An 18,763-nucleotide genomic window follows, 5' to 3' on the forward strand; every position below is an offset into this window, starting at 1 on the left:
GATTCTATGAAATGCAGAAAAGCCCCACATGTATGTGGAATTCAGGTTCCAGCAGGGGTAGACCAAGACACAGTGAGGAGATCTGCAATCCAGAATTAGAGCAATTGCCAGAGGGGTGGCCAGTGTTAGTGTGTTGCAGCAAGAACAGAAAACGGTCTTGTGACACCTGAAAGACTTACAAATTTATTATGGCATAAGCTTTGTGAACTGGAGTCTACATGCACATACATACACACACACACGTACATACATACGTATGTACGTTTGAGGGGTTGGACTATAAGCAGTAAGATCAGAGGGAAATGAAGTGGAGGAAGTACAGACAGTGATGAACTCGGTTGTAGTATTTGACGGCTTGTGGGTACCAGCTTCCAACCCTTTTCTTTTGGCCCTTAAGCTCTGAACAGACAACCATTGTTTTATTTAGGGCAACTCAGACAGTTATTGGGGAGTTCTACAGTGTCAGAAATCTAGGAACCCCCTGGGTGTGGTCTTCAAGCTCTCTCTCTCTCTCGCACGCGCACCTTCTGTGAGGGCTCCTAGCCTGTGCTTTTCTATGGCTGAGTAACTGAGAGATCAGAGTTTATGCCTGAAGGCAGGGTTGCACTGAGGAGAAGTGTATTCTGTAGAATCTGGAGGTGCAGAACATCTTAAGACTGGATCACACATGGGTGACCATCACAGAGTAACTGCAACATGACAGGCATGCGTAAAAGGGCTGTCAAAGATCTAACATCGCAGATAGAACTTTTGTATCTCCATAGACCCAATGCTTTTCAAGGGAGCTGATTCACACATTCAGTTGCTAGTCATTATGATTTATTTATTTAACATTATTTATAGACCATTTTTCATCATAAAAGGTAATGTACAATGTAAAGCCGATATAATAAAACAACAGTAAAACATAAATAGCTAAAATGTGATAAAGCCCATGCTAAAAGTCAGTGTCCAGGAATGCCTGCATGAATAAATCAGTTTTTACTAACCAGCGGAACACCTGCACCATAGGTTGCAGGAATCAATGGTAGGCAAATCAAGTGTCATACGCAGTGGCATGGCACAACAGCCAGTCTAGGGTAAATTTACCCGTGAGGAGCTGTGGCGCGTGCCAGCTGCCATTATGAATATGCAACCTGTAACCCAGGGTTGTCATGTCGTGCGAACCCGGTTGGTGGACGTTATTTGAGGATAACCCCTGCTGACTGGATTCCCACAACACGACAATCCCCGATTCATCGTGGCAACTGACATAGGCCGCATCTCCTTGAGGGTAAATTAACATTCAGTGGGCTGTTGTGTCCTGAGAACCAGGTCAGTGTGAACCAGGCCTGCGATTTAACTCCCTCTGGAAGCTGGGTTAAAGCAGGGTGTTGGCATAAGTGAGTTCACTGTCCTAAAATAGGAAGTTTTTGTTCTGCATATTTTCTATTAATCACCACTGCTCCTTGGTTTCTTCTTGGTGTTGACTAGCTCCACACTACACAAGGTACAGACAGGATCTTGATAAGCTGTTGATTGCAACACAATGTTTGGGACCAGTTTCTAAATTTTTAAATTTTATTTTTTGAGTGGTTCCACAGAATGACTCTGGGTGCTGCTTATTCCCCCAGAAAAAAAAACAACCAGTCCGTGTATTATCTCTCCAAAGATGGATTAAAAATGGGAATGTGTACATACTTAAATCATTGCTAAGCATGGCTTCCAAGTCACGCATCCCAGATCATCTCTCTTGCTGTCTGTGAGCTGAAAGCTCAAAGTGAGATCAACTCTGCATTATTGTACCGTACCTGTACTATAATCTGGACAGAGCATATTCACTGCCAATAAATGCAATAATTTTTATTCGATGAAGTCTTTCTTTCTTTGTTATCCGCAGAGGATTTTGTCTTGTTTGTTGAAGTAGTCTTATGACAGGATGGAGCGAGCATTAGAAAATTCATAGCTCCCTAAAGCAGGTGGAACTGCTTACTTGCACTATAATGAAAATCTGGAGATTGCAATGAGGCATTGCAGCATCCCCAAATCAATTAAAATGATTTGATTTTCAGTGTTTTAATTCTGTATTTTGATACTTTTTCTTCATTTTTATTGTTCGCCACTCAGGAATCTTGTTAGATATAGAGTGGTATATAAATATTGTAAATAAATAATAAACTGACAGGCAATTCACGTTGGCTTCATCTTGAAAACAAATGTTGTGTGCCTTGGCCCCTCTTGAGTCGGGAAACGCAGATCGTTCCGTCAGAACAGTGGCAGCAGGTGGGCCTTCATGCCGACTGAGGTACTCTGGCCTCTCGTCCTTTGAATCCTGTCTTCCATGACTTTATTGTGCAAGTGTGGAATTTGGTAATGTGTGCAAATACAGCATGCTGAGCACTTCCCTCCCTCCCACCTGCAGAGGCAGGCTTGATAGTGTCTGGGCACTCCGGAGCTAGCGTGTTTCCAGTTGTCAGGGACAATAATGTGTGATGGGCACAAAAGGCTGTATAATAACACTCCTCACTATTGTCACCCCCTTCCCTTACTCACCATAGCAACCAGGTGCTTTAAATGACCAATACCACTTGACAGCTGCTGCAGAGTGGCTAGCAGATGGTGTAGCACATGGAGGGAGGGAGGGAGGGAGGGAGGGAGGGAGGGAGGGGCTGAGTAAAGTCATCATCAGTTAGCCCATATATCGGGTGGTGCAATGACACTTAGGTGGCACATTTGACCTCTTTTTTAATTTTAAAAGGCAGCAAAGAGGCTTTTCCCCATAGCAAGACTCTTCCCCTACCCAAAAAGCACTGTATCTCACGAATGTGGAAGAGAGGGCTTGAGCAATTGAAATACTAAATGGGAGGTCAAGGAAGGAGCACTCACATTGCACGTCTACCCATTCATAGTAACCCCCCCACATGAAGGAAGGCGAAATGCAGTTGTGAAGTAGACTTTGTCCACAAGGTGGCACTGCAGTTAGCAGAATGGGGTGGCTGATGGCTAGGGATGTATGAAAATCACTCACCTTTCGGGGATTATGCTGATGGTGGGGGGGGAGGCGTTCCATCCCTCCCCCCAGAATCCTCGCCGGGGGGGGAGGTGCTCCGTTCCTCCCCCCCCGGAATCCTGGCCGGCCGGCTGTGCTCCGCAGCAATTCTGCGGAGCCGCTGGCCGGCTCCGCCAGCAGCCGGACATCCGGGCGCTGGCTAGCAGGGACGCAAATGGCGGCGGCCATAGCCGCCGCCGTTGGCATCCCTGCAGTCAGCCGTGATAGGCTACGTAAATGTTTACGTAGCCTATCACGGCTGACTTAAACAAACAAACCAACAAACGCACATACGCAAATGGCGGCGCCCATGGGCACCGCCATTTGCGTTCCTTATTTTGGCACGTCTTAGTCTACGTAAACATTTACGTAGACTAAGACGGCGAAAATAAGGAATGCAAATGGTGGCAGCCATGGCCGCCACCATTTGCGTACGCATATTTTTTCTGTTTTTTGTTTAAGTCAGCCGTGATAGGCTACGTAAAGATTTACGTAGCCTATCACGGTGTTTTTTTAAAATCTAGCCGTGATAGGCTACGTAAATCTTTACGTAGCCTATCACGTTTTTTTGTTTTTTTTGTTTGTTTTTTAACCTGGAAATGGCGGCGGCGGCAGCCCGTCGGAAGACCGGCTGCCGCTGCTGGAGTCGCCGCCGGAGGCACCGCCGCCGCCAGGAAGATCTGCCCAAGGTAAGTCCCGGGGGGGGGGGGGCTGTTCCGCCACCGATTTCAGGGGGCCGAATGCGCTGGCATTTGGCCTCCCCGAGATCCGTGGCAGAACTTTCGTACATCCCTACTGATGGCACTTTGCCCAGCTGCGTGATGGGCAGCTGTCCCGCTCTCTCTCCCTCTCTGGATGCTTCTGCGTGGGGTCCTGCAGACTCACGTCATGGTCTAGGTGGGGTGACTGCAGGTAATGCCGGCAGCTATCTTGAACCTGCAGACCTCGTATATATATTTTCCCCACTACCCTAGTGCTTTTCATATGCAGTTGACATGGATTCATCTGTGGAATTATTGGTCTTTCACTGGGGCCCTTTGTTTCCATCTGGAAATTACCCCCGCTTCAGAGTCAATTCCCTCTTCCCTACTTGCATCCTTCAGAGGAGGGTAGGAGAGCAGGCAGACGTGTATGAAAGCAGTGCATCTGACTGATGCGCACACACACACACACACACACACACACACTGGACGACAGGCCAGCTGCAAGGCTTCCTGCCAGGTAAGCGTGACACCCTTGTCTCGCTATTCTCAAATTACTTGTGCTGGAATCATATGATCACTGATCACAGAGAGCGATTTAAAAACGTCTCATGTGGCTGCACTAGCCTTATGGAGATGAGTCAGTCATAAATCACAGTACATTGCATGTGGGCTGCCCTTGAAGACGGTTCAGAAACTGCAGATAGTATCAAAGGCAACAGGTGTATGGAACACACCTCACCAGTTCTAAAACACCCATATGGCTCCCAGACTATTTCTGAGCCCAATTCAGGGGTTCTGTTTTTAATCTTTAATCCTCTAAATGGCATAGGGCCAGATCATTTTAAGGATTTTTGTTTACCATGTTGACCTTCCTGATTATTGAGCTCTTCCATGGAGCCCTTTCTTCAGGTTTCCTTGCCTGAAGAAATGGAGTGGATGGGGGCCATGACAGGGCCTTTTCAGTGGTGGTACCTCAACTTTGGAACTCTCTTCACAGAGAGGCTTACCTGGAGCACAATATGATTGTCTTTTTGGGACCAGGTGAAGACCCTTTCATTTTTACAGCTCTTGCTGTTTTGAGGGGTTTAGGTCCTCTTTTTTTTTTTTTTAGAACAGTTTGATGAATTAAAGGCAGGATCCAAAACCTGTGAAGCTAGTTCCATAAGCCTAGCGGCTTTTATTAATATTTGTTTTTCTTGAATCACATCTCTACCCCCACCACATGGGAAACTGCTTTTGAAATTAATGGGGGTTTGAAAAGCAACACGGCATGGGCATGAACTATTCAAAGAAAAACAGCAAAATTCCTCTTAACAAGCAGTGATGTGTTTTCCAAAAAGGGAAACTTTCCAGTGCTTTATTTTTCTGTTGGAAAAAATCCATTTCATAAATTCATTAGTAACATAGAATGGATGCCAACTGCAAACACAATATTAGGCAAGCATGGCAGTTTCAAAGTTGTAATTAATGTTTTGCAGGTGATTATCCTTAGCAAGTATGTGAGAGAATGCGTATATATGTCATTGAAATGCATATATGTCTCAGAGTGAAATGGAAGTAATATGTAGCGACAGTGAAACTGAAGGTGTACCAGCAGCCTCAGTCGAAGATAGTTGAACTCTGCTGAAATAGTTGAGTGGTTATCAACATATCATGCACAGTCCTTTGGGTTGCTAAAATGTATTAGTGCAGACTTCCCCAACCTTGTTCCATCCAGATATGTTGGACTACTGTTTCCAGCATCCCCAGCCACCCATGCCGACTGAAGCATGCTGGGAGTTGTAGTCCATATATTCCAGTAAAAAGGTCTACATAATATAATATTTAAATCATATTAAGTGTGCTTTAATTTCCCTCCCTGAAATATTTCAAGTAAATACTTGTGGTGTTTTGGGGCAAAAAAATTAACACGGAGTACTTTTTTTTTTTGCATTGCTGTTTATTTTACTTGCATTTAGTAAACATGCTAAATTAGATCACTCTCTAGTGATTTTCCAGTGCAAACTGAAAATTTTCTGATGCAAATGACCTTATGCAAAGTAGCTAATTTATACTGGAAAATTTACAAAATTCAGAATTTTCCCAGATACCCACATCACTGAGTACAGGTGTGAGCCCAAACAGCTCTTTGAATCTTGGCCCATGTTTTTATTGTATTTTTCACTGCCCTGACAATGTCATTTTATCAAAAGCAGCTTTTATGTGTTAAAATGAACAACTGAATCAGTCCATAATTTTTCATGCTGCAATTTATTTCGCTACTCCCCTCCACTCCCAAGATTTCCATGGTACACTGTAACATCCTTTCCCACCATTTGTGAATCTTCACCTAGCCCACCTTCAGTTCAAACCTCCTTATCTTGGATGTGGGGTAAAGAACAGATGCTTGGTGTAGTAGGAGTTTTGCCCTCTATGTCTGGGTATCAGGGTGATAGTAAAACTAACAGATTTATCATTTTCTTTCCCTGCAGAAAATCACCAACCGCATTTTGGGAAGAAAAGTGCCTTGGGAATGACTTTGAAAACAAAGAAACAAAAAAAGCAGCCTTCTGTTTCAATAAAACCTATTGCATGTCGTGAATTTTTCAGCACCTTCCCTGTGTATGCTGAAATTGTGTGAATAGACTACTCAGGCAGCTTTCCAATTATGCAAAATAGATTTCATGAATTTTAATTAGCATCATGGGTGCCCTTCCCAGCTAATGTAATATGACTGTTTCTCCATTACAGTGATCTCATGAAGATATATAAAAAAGAAAAAGATTTTCAATAGTGTGCTTGTACTGTCCCAGATCAAGGTAGCTTAGAATTAATTTATAACGGCAATTAAATCAGTGAATTTGTGTGTGTAAGTAGCTTTTTTATTTATTTTTTGATACTTGAATTTTTAGGCTGTTTTGTACTTTTTTATAGTTGAATTTGTTATCCTGTATTTTTGTTTTTGTTTTTCTACTACTACTGAAAAAAATTAAACATCTTGAGACTCTTTCCCCCAGTACTTTTATACTCATTTTTGTTTGGAGTTCTTTGATGTGAAAGGGAGGTGCACTCATTTCTGGTTTCCAGTGTGTCTCCTGCTAAGGCTGATGCTTAATTAGGTAACTCATATTTCATCATGCAAGGTCATGTTGAATCACTTCTATTAATCTGTATCACTAGTCATCATTGAGGATTCCTCTGTATCAGCTAGCATTCCTCTGACACAGTTCATCTTTTCTTGCACCTTCTTCTGGGTTGTCCATTGTCTGTCTTTTGTGCGTCTTTCTCTTGTGCCTCCTTTTCTCAGGATTGTGGGCTGTTCTTTGGGTCAAGTAATTCTTCCTTCTATAACACTGAATTATGGCCAAGGACAGCTGCACACCCTTTCATGTGCTCGTGCACACACACGCACGACAGGGCAGTGTCAAAAAAATGGGCCCCCAAATGAGGGCCAAATGGGCAAAGTGTTTGCATTCTTGATGTTGGTTTGAATGAGGGAGTTAAAAATTCTTGGCAGAGGAAGAGTGGGCCTCTACAGGCGGATTGAGCTAACAAACACAAGCTGCATCATACAAAACAGTAGATGTGCAAGAATTTCCATGCAAGAACTTTAATATTCCTGCAAATAATAATTGAATCTGAACCCTATTATACACACCTGAAATAAGCTGTTTGATTGTAATCATCCATCTTATAACACTTCCATACTGCATAGCATAAGTGATTTTATCTGCATTCCAACTACATTTCTCCTTCACTGTACGAGACTGCTTACCTGATTACCTCCAAATTAGATTACTGCAATGCACTCTATGTGGGGCAATAAGAGGGACAAGGAGGTCCAAACGTATAATACCAATTATGTCCCATTTGCGCTGGCTGCCTGTATGTTTCCGAGCCCTATTTAGTGCTGGTTTTGATCTATGAAACCTTACACAGCTTGGGACCGCAATACCTGATGGAGCACCTCTCCTGGCATGAACCTACCCATAGGCTGCACTCATCATCTAAGGCCCTCCTCCAGGTGCCTCCGAGGGTGGCTCGGAAGGTGGCAACAAGGGAGAGGGCCTTCTTCGTGCTGGCCCCCCAATTGTGGAACGAATGCCACATCAAGGCCCACTTAGCGCCAAGGTAGTTATCTTTTCAGTACCATGTTAAGACTTTACTGTACTCCCAGGCGTTTGGCAGCATGTAATAAGGTTTTTAGTCAGATCATGGGATTTCTATTGTTGATTGTTAAATTGTTTGGATATGTGTATGTGTTTGTGTGCTGTCTGTTTATATGTTTGTATGCAAGAGTTTTTATGTTATGTACAATATTGTATTTTTTTAGGGTTTTAATCTTTGTAAGCCACCCAGCTTTGGCTATTGGGTGGTATAGAAATGTAAGAAATGAAATGGTTAAGTACAACAAATGTCAAATGAAAAGTAAGCTTTCGAAAAACTGCATGTGCACCTTTAACTCTATCTCTGCCTCCACTAATCTTCTGGCAGGTGGATGAATGCAATGAGATATGATTCTTACCTCTTAAACATCTGAAAAGCATATTTCTGTCTCTACAACATAAGAAGAGGCCTGCTAGATCAGACCAAAGGTCCATCTAGTCCAGTATTCTGTCCACACAGTGGCCAACCACAAGTAGAACATGAGTGCAACAGCACCCTCCCACCCATGTTCCCCAGCAACTGGTGCACATAGGCATACTGCCTCTGATACTGGAGGTAGCATAGAGCCATCAGGACTAGTAGCCACTGATAACCTTCTCCATGAATTTGTCCAGTCTGCTCTTAAAGCCATCTAAATTGGTGGCCATCACTACATTTTCTGGAAGTGAATTCTATAGTTTAGCTATGCACTGTTTGAAGAAGTATTTCCTTTTATTTGTCCTGAATCTCCCACCAATCAGTTTCATGGGATGAACACGTGTTCTAGCATTATGAGAGAGGAAGAAAAATGTCTCCCAATCCGCTTTCTCCACAGCATGCATAATTTTGTACATCTCTATTATGTCTCCCTTTACTCACCTCTTTTCTAAGCTAAACGGTCCCATATATTATAACCTTTCCTTGTAGGGGAATTGTTCCAGATCGGTGAACATTTTAGTTGCCCTTTTCTGCCCTTTTTCCAACTCTGTAATATCATTTTTTAGGTGTGGTGACCAGAACTGTACACAGTATTCTAAATAAAGTTGCACCATAGATTTGTATTAAGGGATTATGATCTTGGTAGTTTTATTTTCTATAAAAATAAAACCATAGTGGGTTGTGATGCATGCTGGCCACCATTTTGAATACGTAAGCTGCCATGAGCGGGCGCCATGGCTTGTGTTGCACAAACCCAGGCATTGTGGGGTATGCAAGGGTTAAACAACCCTTGGATAACCCTGGAACAATCCAGCTGCTCTCATTCCTGGCAATAGACCGCTGACTCACCAGTGTTCTGGAAATGCATCAGCAATATTTCTGTACTTAATATGCCTCATCCCTCTTCCTCTCTCTCTCTGTTGCTGCTGATTTCCATCATACTTCTCCTCTGACGGTGGAAATGGAGAAAGCATAAAAAGGTAATTGCTGTCTGGAAGTGACGGTATATTGGGTTTTCCATCAAGCATCTCCGTGACACTCAGATGATTTGGGAGATAACACATAGCCCGTCTGCCTTCCAACACCGCTTCTCCCCCGCCCCCGCAGCTTTTAAGAAATGCACACAGGTTGCATGGCCATGACTTACCTGCACTACCTAAGCATGATGTTTGGTTTCAGCAGAATTTAATATTCTCGGATTTGTCATTTTTGTTATTTAAAATAAGTTTCTAGCCCTTTGGAAGCAGATGGGTAGTGCCTGGGGAAATCTCAGGAACTGAGGAGGCCTTCCAGAGGTCAGTGTGGGTTAGGGCTTCAGTGCTCTACAACAGATGTTTTGGACTTCCATTCCCAGCATTCCTGTCCATTGGCCATGCTGGCAGGTGCTTTTGGGAGCTGAAGTTCCAAACATCTGAAGATCTACCTTCTACTACCCTGCTCTACAAGGTTCTTTGTCCCTTTTGCAGGATGAGAAGATGCAGAATTTGCTATGCAAATTAGCTTTCCTGGGGCATAAACTAGATTTTCTTAAACGCAGAATATACACAGCTCCTAATGGGCTGAGATTCCACTTCACAAGCATAAGTGCTGGATAGTTAGAGTGTTCCAAGGACCACTTCAAAGGAAACAAGAGCCTGTGGTTAAAATACGTACATACTGCCTTCTCACCCTTTACGATGCATACGAGGATGAAAAGACTGGATCCTGTTTGTGCGCATGTTTAAGGGTGGGGGGAGCGCGTAGTCACACAGTGCATAGTCAAACTATGGAATTTGCTACCACAAGACGTGATGGACACCAGTTTGGATGGCTTTAAAAGGAGTCTGGATGTATTGCTGGAGGAGAAGGCTGTCAATGGCTACTAGTCCTGATGCCTCTATGCTACCTCCAGAATCAGAGACAGGAAGCCTATGTACACCAGTTGCTGGGGAACATGGGTGGGAGGGTGCTGTTGCACTCCTGTCCTGCTTGTGGGTTCCCAGTCAACAGCTGGTGGGCCACTGTGTGAACAGAATGCTGGACTAGATTGACTCTTGATCTGATCCAGCAGGGCTCTTCTTGTGTTCTCATGGGATTTATTAACATGCACCTTTTAATACTGACAGGTTGACATGCGTATATTTTGAACTTGGCACTGACCTAGGGGCCCAAATGCAAAATGGTCTGGTAGTAGCTGGCCAGAGACTGGAGTAGGATCATCTTGTTCTCCAGATTGCTCTTCTAACGGGGATGCTGAATGTTTCCTGACCAGGGTGGGTGCTTATGAAAAATGATAAGTTCCATGCGCCCACTGGACGTTGGCGGTTGTATTTCTCCATAAGCAGCCCTCCCTGCAACAATTCTGCATGGCAACTGATACAACCAGTGCTCTTCTGCAAAAGTTCATGGGGTGTGCCCAGCCCTTCAAGCACATGTAAAGGAGCCCCTTGGATCCCAAGCTGAATGCAGCAATAAACCCTTGTGAGAAAGTCTCTAGCTCAGTGTTAGAAGCCCTGCTTTGTGCACAGAAGGTCCTAGGTTTGATCCCCAGCATCTCCAGTTAGAGCAGGAAAAACTCTCACTTGAAACCCTGGAGAGCTGCTGCCAGTCAGTATCAACAATACTGGGCGGGATGGACCAGTGATCTGAGTAGGCCGCTCCCAATGTTCCCCATGAGGGACTAACAAATGCATTGTGTCAGGAGGCTTTGTTGAGTCTAGTGTCTCCCTGGTTCTTGCATCTAATGATCTGGGCTCTTGAATTTGACAGCTCTGTCAATAACTGTTAGGCCCAAAGTAGATGTGACAGCACTCCCAAGATTAACCATTTTGTGTATATATATTTTTAAATAGGACCCTGGCACAGTGGTAGGGGGCTTTGCCCCCACTATGGTCCTGATCAGGAAGCCCCCCACCCCAGTCTGGCCTGGTATTTGTATCGGGGGGGAAAGCTCCCATGGAGCTGCCAATGGGAACTGTTCTCCCAATGCAAACAGCTGGTGCAGGCTCCTGATCTGGATCAGAGCTGCTGGGGGGAGGGAGAATGGGCCCCCCGGCTAGGGGCCCAATCTAGATCAGGGGCCCCTTATGGATTTTTTATATTCAGCGGTATAGAAGGACCGCCACCACCTGTACTGCTACTGCTGATGCAAATAAGTTGCTGTTTACTGTGTGAATGTGATCCTACGAGAGCCCTGTCTGCCCAAGGTGTTGCCACCCATCAATCAGATATCAATGAGATCATTCAATTGCTGTATGAATGGTGTCGCATCAAATCTGGCCTTAGTTACAAGGGCCATACTGAGCCTCCAGATTCTGGGGCAGTGTACCTTTAAGTATCAGTTGCTGGGCAGGGCTATTGCCTTCATGCCTTGCTTAGGGAATTTCTGGAGGCATCTGGTGGCATTCAGCCACCATGGGAAACAGGATGCTGAATTGGGAAGACCTTCGATCGGATTCAGTAGAACTCCAGCTATTGTTATTTGATGACCAACAGCTTATTTCATGTATATTGACATCAAAATAATGGAGAGAGACCAAAAAATGCCAATGCCACTGGAGGCTGTGATGTCAGTGGGGCGGTGAATCTGCTCTGGGTTTCAGTCAGACCCAGCCAGAACTCAAAAGGAGCTCTCCACGGCACCACCCCACTGGCCAACACTCTGCACTTTTGTGCAGATGTAAATTGCGCTGTGTTCAGTAGAGCTTGCTCTCAGGTAAGTGCACATAGAAAAGCACCTGAATGTCAAGGAAAAACATTCACATTGGAGGTGTGAAATCCAGTGTTGACGTTTTGGCTAGAGGAACGTGACTTTTGGCAACTTTTGAACCTTTGTGAATATTTGACCTCTACTACCCGAGAAAAAGAAATTAAGAAGAAAATGAGGGCATGGATACAAGCTCAATAAATTAATCAAACAAATTGGAAATGTACCCAGATGTGATCTTTAAATATATATTATTTCCAGCTCTAAGGAAAGGCAGTAAACTTTCCACCAGATTAGGGTTCCTGTATGTGATGTAAATGCTGCTTTTCTTCCCACTAGAATAATAGTCTCTCTCGGGTTCAAACCAGCAGCTGGGTAAGAGCATACAATAACTGGCAGAGAAGCTGGCATGCTGGGGCAATTTCTCAGTCTTGGCACATGGGGCAAATCTCTGTGCCTTTTTAGCAACTTTGTAGTAATTTCATTTCTTACATGTAATGCAAAATGACTCATATCTTTAATGACTACAGTTGCCTGGAGTGTGTGTTTTGTTTTGTTTCTTGTTTTTACAAAAGCCTGTTTCTTCACACTAATCCTGTCTCTGGCACAGAATGATGCTGCCTTTAAACTACTGCAAATCTCTCTGTGATGTATATATAATGTTTTAAAAACAAGGTTCTATTTCTCATGATCACATTTATGATGATGACGATGAACAATATTTCCATACTTCTCATTTGCACAAATCCCGAGGCGGTTTACAACAACACCATAAAACAATATAACTGTACAATAAATACACAAGAACACAATATTAGAGATGGTATCTCTACAATCTCATAGCTGGGAGAAAGCCAACGTCAAGATATATTTTTCAATAAATACCTAAAACACATCAGCGTTGAGCCCTGAGGTACTGCAGAGAAGAGATCATGACACAGGGTGGGTGCCAGTGCAGAGAAGGCCCATCTCTCTGTCACTGCCAAGTGGAAATCCATAGATCATGGTGTGGGGGGAGAGAAATTCACCACCACCACATGAAATAATAACAGATCTTGGGGAGGTTACCCAAAGAAGTTCATGGCAGAAGGAATATATTTTTCATACAGCATGTAATTTAAGAATTTCAGGGCCAGAAACTGGTTGCAGATTAGATGGCTTTAAGGGAGGGTTAGGCAAAGCCCAGGAAGAGGAAAAATCTACCTGCTGTTATCAGCTGTGGTGGCTCTGTAGCACCTTGGAGGCAATGTGCTGCACAGGATGGGAGCAAGCAACAAGAGGGCCATTTCATCCTACCAAGCTGTTTCTTGTTCAGATCAAAAACTGAGATGAGAGAGGTGTACAGCTCTGAATCACCATCTGAATCAACCGTCAAAGACTCAGTTCAGAAGAAGGGTGGAGGGAGAGTGGGCGCAGGCGGAAGAGTTGGAAACTGCTCATTTTCTCGCTCTCACCTCTGCTGTGCTGCAGTAGAAAGAGCTGTAGCTAGGCCCGACAGGTCAGTTTGCTTGTGGCAATGCGCAAGATGGAGAGACGTGTGTTTTTTGGCCGGCACACTTGGAAGGGAAACTGGGCCATGAGTTTCAACGCTTCCTGAAAAAGACTCCGCTCCACCTCGGCACCAGTTGCAGGCTTGTCAGAGGCACGAATCAGGGGTTGGAATCTGGGATGGGTGGAGGATGCCCTGCAGAGCTGGGGGCAATGCACAGCAGTGGGATGGAAACATTTGGGGAAGTGGCCAGAATATTTGCTTTACAGATGGGAAAACCCAATTCTGACATCTCTGCTCAAGTCATTTGCTTTCTGGCTGTCTTGGACAGTAACTCTTGCTCTACCAAACATTATATACTTTTCTTTAAAAAAGTGTTATTAACAACTTTATTGAGATTCATTCATTCAAAGTACTTATATGCCACTTTTGCACATCAGATGTCGTTGTTTATTCGCTCAGTCGCTTCCAACTCTTTGTGACTTCATGGACCAGCCCACGCCAGAGCTTCTAGTACACCATCGCCACCCCCAGCTCCCCCAAGTTTGAATCCGTCACCCCCAGAATATCATCCATCCATCTTGCCCTTGGTCAGCCCCTCTTCCTTTTGCCTTCCACTTTCCCTAGCATCAGCATCTTCTCCGGGGTATCTTGTCTTCTCATGATGTGGCCATAGTACTTCAGTTTTGCCTTTAATATCATGCCCGCAAGTGAGCAGTCTAGCTTTATTTCCTGGAGTATGTATACAGTTACTATGAGAAAACTGCTGTGGATCGCACAAGACATTTACGGCGCAATCCTACTCGGATAGGTGGCCACCTCTGAACTTGGAGGCAACCACCTATCTAGTGCAGGGCAGGAAAAGCACGGAGGGGATCGTTCCCTCTGCACTTCTCCTGCCCTGCATTTTTGGCTAGACAGCCCATTGTGGCTGTCTAGCTACAGGAGGGCTGAGTGGGGAAGGAGGCTGCTGTACACACTGGATGTGTTGTACAGGCATTTCCGCCCTCCCCGCCCTGGAACGCCCCCAGGCATGCCCCTTTTTGGCCGCTCCGTGTTCCTTTAGCGAGCATGGAGGACGGGGTTGTTCCGCGCTGCCTCAGAAGCAGCACGGAAGTGGGGGGAGGTCTGTTCTCTGGGAACTGACCTCAGAGTGCGGGCTCTGAGGTTGGTTCCTGGAAAACAAGATATCCTACGGTGGTCTAGCCACTGTCTAGTGGCCATAGGATTGCTCCCTTAAGGTGCAATCCTATGCAAGTTTAGACAGAAATAAGCCCTAAACTCCCAGCCAGCATGGCTGGCTGGGTGTTGTAGGGCTTACTTCTGTCTAAACCTGCATGGGATTGCGCCCTTACACTCTTAAAGAAAGGCAGCAATGGCTTATACTGATGGGGCAAAGTGCTGCACAACCCAAAGAAAAGAAAAGACACAACATCTAAGGGAGAGTGTGAGCGCAGGCGTGGGCCCCGTGAGGAACTCACAGATCTGTAAGGATAAAATCTTGCTCTGTCTGGACTGCGCCTGTGAGGCTTAGTCATGTGTATTTCCCCTTCCTTGTGTGTGTGCTTTTTCTTTAGCAGAAGCATGCATGGAGGATGGATGTCTAGGAGTGCCTGCTTAACCTTTCCAATCTGACTGTTCTACTGCTCAAACACACCCCCCCCACACACACACACTGCTTTTCACTCTGTGGGGGAAATGCTATGGGTATTTTTGCATCATTCCCCCTACAGGGTGAAAAGCAGATGGAGAGGGGATTTTGAATAGAAAATGGACTGGAGGGGAAAAGGTTAAGAAGCCCTGGCTCCCCCCCGCCCCTCATCTTCTGCTTAATACTGCAACCTCTGCAGCTGCTTTGGGTCAAAACAAACACACTGGTGGTCATGGTGGGGAAACATGGGTAATGGAGTGTCAGGCATCGTTTGGGTGTGAGCTCCTTGGAAGAAGCGGGGATACAGATGTAAGAATGTAGGCAAATCCCACTCGGCCACCCACCCATGTCAACAAGTTTCTTGTGGTTTTCTGAAAATGTCCACCAGAGAAATAGGTGAGGTTGTGGGGGAGGAAATGCATAACACTTACTAAGGGCGCAATCCTATGCAGATAGGTGGCCGCCTCCGAAATCAGGGGTGACTGCTTATCCAATGCAGGGCAGGAGAAGCACGGAGGGGATCGTTCCCTCTGCGCTTCTCCTGCCCTGCATTTGCGGCTAGACAGCCGATTGCGGCTGTCGAGCTGTGGGAGGGCAGAGCCGGGGAGGAGGCTGCTGCATGACACATTGGATGTGTCGTACAGGCATTTCCACCCTCCCCGCCCCGGAACGCCCCCAGATACGCCCCTTTTCGGCTGCTCTGTACTCCTCTTGTTAGCGTGGAGGATGGGGCTGTTCCGCGCTGCCTCCAGGGCAGCGTGGAAGTGGGGCGAGGTCGGTTCCTGGAAAACCAGATATCCTATGGCTGTCTAGCTGTTGTCTAGAGGCCATAGGATTGCTCCCTCCATCACTGAATCTCACTGAGGTTGCAGGAGGATCCAAATACCGTTCCCTACTTAGTACTTCAGTTGTGAGGACATCACAGTTCCCTGCAACTGGTTAATGAGACTTCTTGGGTAGTGCTTTCCATTGCAGTTATGAACACCAGGACTGGCCTCCACTGTTTGGCTGACTAAGGAGGAGATAAATTCTTAAACTAGATATGTGAAAAAATCCTGCTGGGGGAGTTTCATTTTTTAATTTCATTTCCAAATTTGGAACTGCAGGTTTCCTGTTGTGCAGCAATTTGTCATTTCCCCTACACTTTCAATAAATGGCCCAAATGTTCCTCGATGATGATAATGCGTGCACATTTGTAGTGCATGTATCATCATCAAGTTGTATCATGGGTTTTGTAGTCTTAAAGTCTGCATAGTCATTCTTGTGCTTTTGTGTTCAGTCCAGGGCTGCAGCGGATTAAGGATTAAAATAGCCCGAGAACGTACGATGGCTTGGCTCACAAAGGTTCAACATTAAAAAGGTGAAATGTCACAAGAATGTTGATAGTGCGAGAATACAAAATATTCATGTAGTTACGACTTGTAAGCAGACTCTTCAAGTTGGTGGTAAGTTTCAGACAATGCAGCAGAAGAATCCGGAACTGGAAAAAAGGGAACAAGAAGATTCAGTCTGAATTCTGTTTGGGGGCATTTTGTTGGTTAAGCGTATGCTGAGTTTAAAGCTAGGCTTAGAATTATAGAAACATAGAATAGTAGGGCTGGAAGGGGCCTACAAGGCCATCGAGTCCAACCCCCTGCTCAATGCAGGAATCCAAGTCAGAGCATCCCTGACAGGTGGCTGTCCAGCCTCGTCTTGAACGCCTGCAGTGTGGGAGAGCCCACCACCTCCCTAGGGAATGGGTTGCATTGTTGTAGTGCTCTAACAGTCAGGAAGCTTTTCCTGATGTTCAGCCGGAATCTGGCTTCCTGGAATTTGAGCCTATTATTCCATGTCCTGCATTCTGGGATGATCGAGAAGAGATCCTGGCCTTCCTCTCCGTGACAACCTTTCAAGTACTTGAAGAGCGCTATCCTCTCTCCCCTCAGTCTTCTCTTCTCAAGGCTAAACGTGCCCAGTTCTTTCCATCTCTCCTCACAGGGCTTTGTTTCCAGTCCCCTGATCATCTTTGTTGCCCTCCTCTGAACCCTCTCCAGCTTGCCTGCATCCTTCTTAAAGTGCGGTGCCCAGAACTGGACACAGTACTCCAGATGAGGCCTAACCAGTGCTGAGTAGAGGGGAACTAGTACTTCCCGGGATTTGGAAGCGATGCTTCTACTAATGCAGCCCCAAATAGCATTTGCCTTTGGGCTCACATTGTTGGCTCATATCCAGCTTGTGATCGACAACAATTCCAAGATCCTTCTCGCTTGTAGTGTTGTTGAGCCAAGTCTCCCCCATCTTGTAACTGTGCATTTGGTTTCTTTTTCCTAGGTGCAGGACTTGGCATTTATCCCTATTAAATGTCATTCTGTTGTTTTCTGCCCAGCGCTCCAGACTATCCAGATCACTTTGAATTTTGTTTCTGTCTTCCAAAGTATTGGCTATCCCGCCCAATGTTGTGTCACCTGCAAATTTGATCAGCATTCCCTGCACCTCCTCCTCCAAGTCATTAATAAAAATGTTGAAGAGCACTGGGCCCAGGACTGAGCCCTGCGGTACCCCACTCGTTACCTCTCCCCAGTTTGAGAAGATCTTATATATTAACTTATGTATTAACTTTTCTCCAACGGCACAAACACCACAGAATGGAACAAACAAATTTCTGAAAAACAAAACAGAGGAACTGCCCTAGACACTGGGAAAGAGACATGAACTGGGACAGCAATTAATCCATATAAATTTTGTTTTCTTCCTACTCAGTCTTCCTACCTCCTCAGTCTTCCTACCTCCTCAGTCTTCCTACCTCCTCCTTTCTTCCTACTTCCCTCCTCAGTCGCTCAGGGTGAGCAAAAACTAAATGATAACACTTTGAAAACATGAATATTTCCAGCACAGAGGAAGCACATTGAAGCCCATTCAGCTGAGGGACCAGATTAGCTCACCCTGCACAGAATGGTGGCTGAATCTGGCCTCACCTCATCCGGGATGGTTGTTTTGTGCCAGTTGTGGTAGAGAGAAAAAGCCCTCTGTGGAAGCTCAGATCTTTTAAAAAGCTGGTTTCAATCAGTCACACTGCATCATGGGCATTGTAGCTGGAAGACTACGTAAACAGTCACTCCCATGCATGCCCATTTAGCCCAGGGATCATGGATTAAAATAGGAGAAAGAGTGCTTTCTTGCAATTTGTTTAATTGTTTCTCGTACATGTGCGTATCTGGGGCAGTATCCAGTGGTGACATTCTGCAAATTCAGATAGCGCTATCAGAGCTCCACTGAATCTTTCCGTTGCACAAGTGGTTCCCCATTATGCTTGCGCAACAGGCTGTGCAAGCTGTTGTGCAACCGGTTGTACAACTGGTTGCACAATGTGTTGCGCGGGCATAATGCACAACTGCATGCACAACTGCGCTTGTGCAAATGTGACTTCAGTTTGATTGTTCTCTTGCGCATAGTTCAGAAGCTAGTTTCTGCTAGCGCAACATCATTTGCGCTAATGGAATGACCCCCCTGGATCCTGCCCCTGGACTCCGGCATTCACGGTTGCTGAGCGGGAGCTCCGATGGGCCTCGTTGAGGACCAGCTCCGCAGCAGCTGTCTGCCTCAAAGCTCTTTGGCCACCTCTGATCTCGAACGTTGAACTTGATTCCTGCCAAAACCACCGGTG

At 45.4% G+C, this 18,763-nt stretch overlaps 1 protein-coding gene across 3 annotated transcripts in view; it reads left to right on the plus strand.

Annotated features, from left to right (window-relative positions):
- ALMS1 (ALMS1 centrosome and basal body associated protein) overlaps nt 1-9,379 on the plus strand; it is a 127,341-nt gene extending 117,962 nt beyond the window's left edge. For 2 of the 3 annotated variants that reach the window (XM_084855299.1, XM_084855298.1), the window contains exon 18: nt 6,204-9,379. In XM_084855299.1, coding sequence (XP_084711425.1) covers nt 6,204-6,248 — 45 coding nt within the window. In that variant the 3' untranslated portion in view covers nt 6,249-9,379. The remainder of the gene's footprint in view (nt 1-6,203) is intronic. The other variant, XM_084855296.1, reaches the window with a different exon arrangement.
- Nucleotides 9,380-18,763: the final 9,384 nt, after the last annotated feature.

The sequence above is a fragment of the Heloderma suspectum genome, chromosome 5 (genome assembly GCF_057233095.1).
Source record: "Heloderma suspectum isolate Gila_16-S chromosome 5, 16-S_ref, whole genome shotgun sequence".
Lineage (NCBI taxonomy): Eukaryota > Metazoa > Chordata > Lepidosauria > Squamata > Helodermatidae > Heloderma > Heloderma suspectum.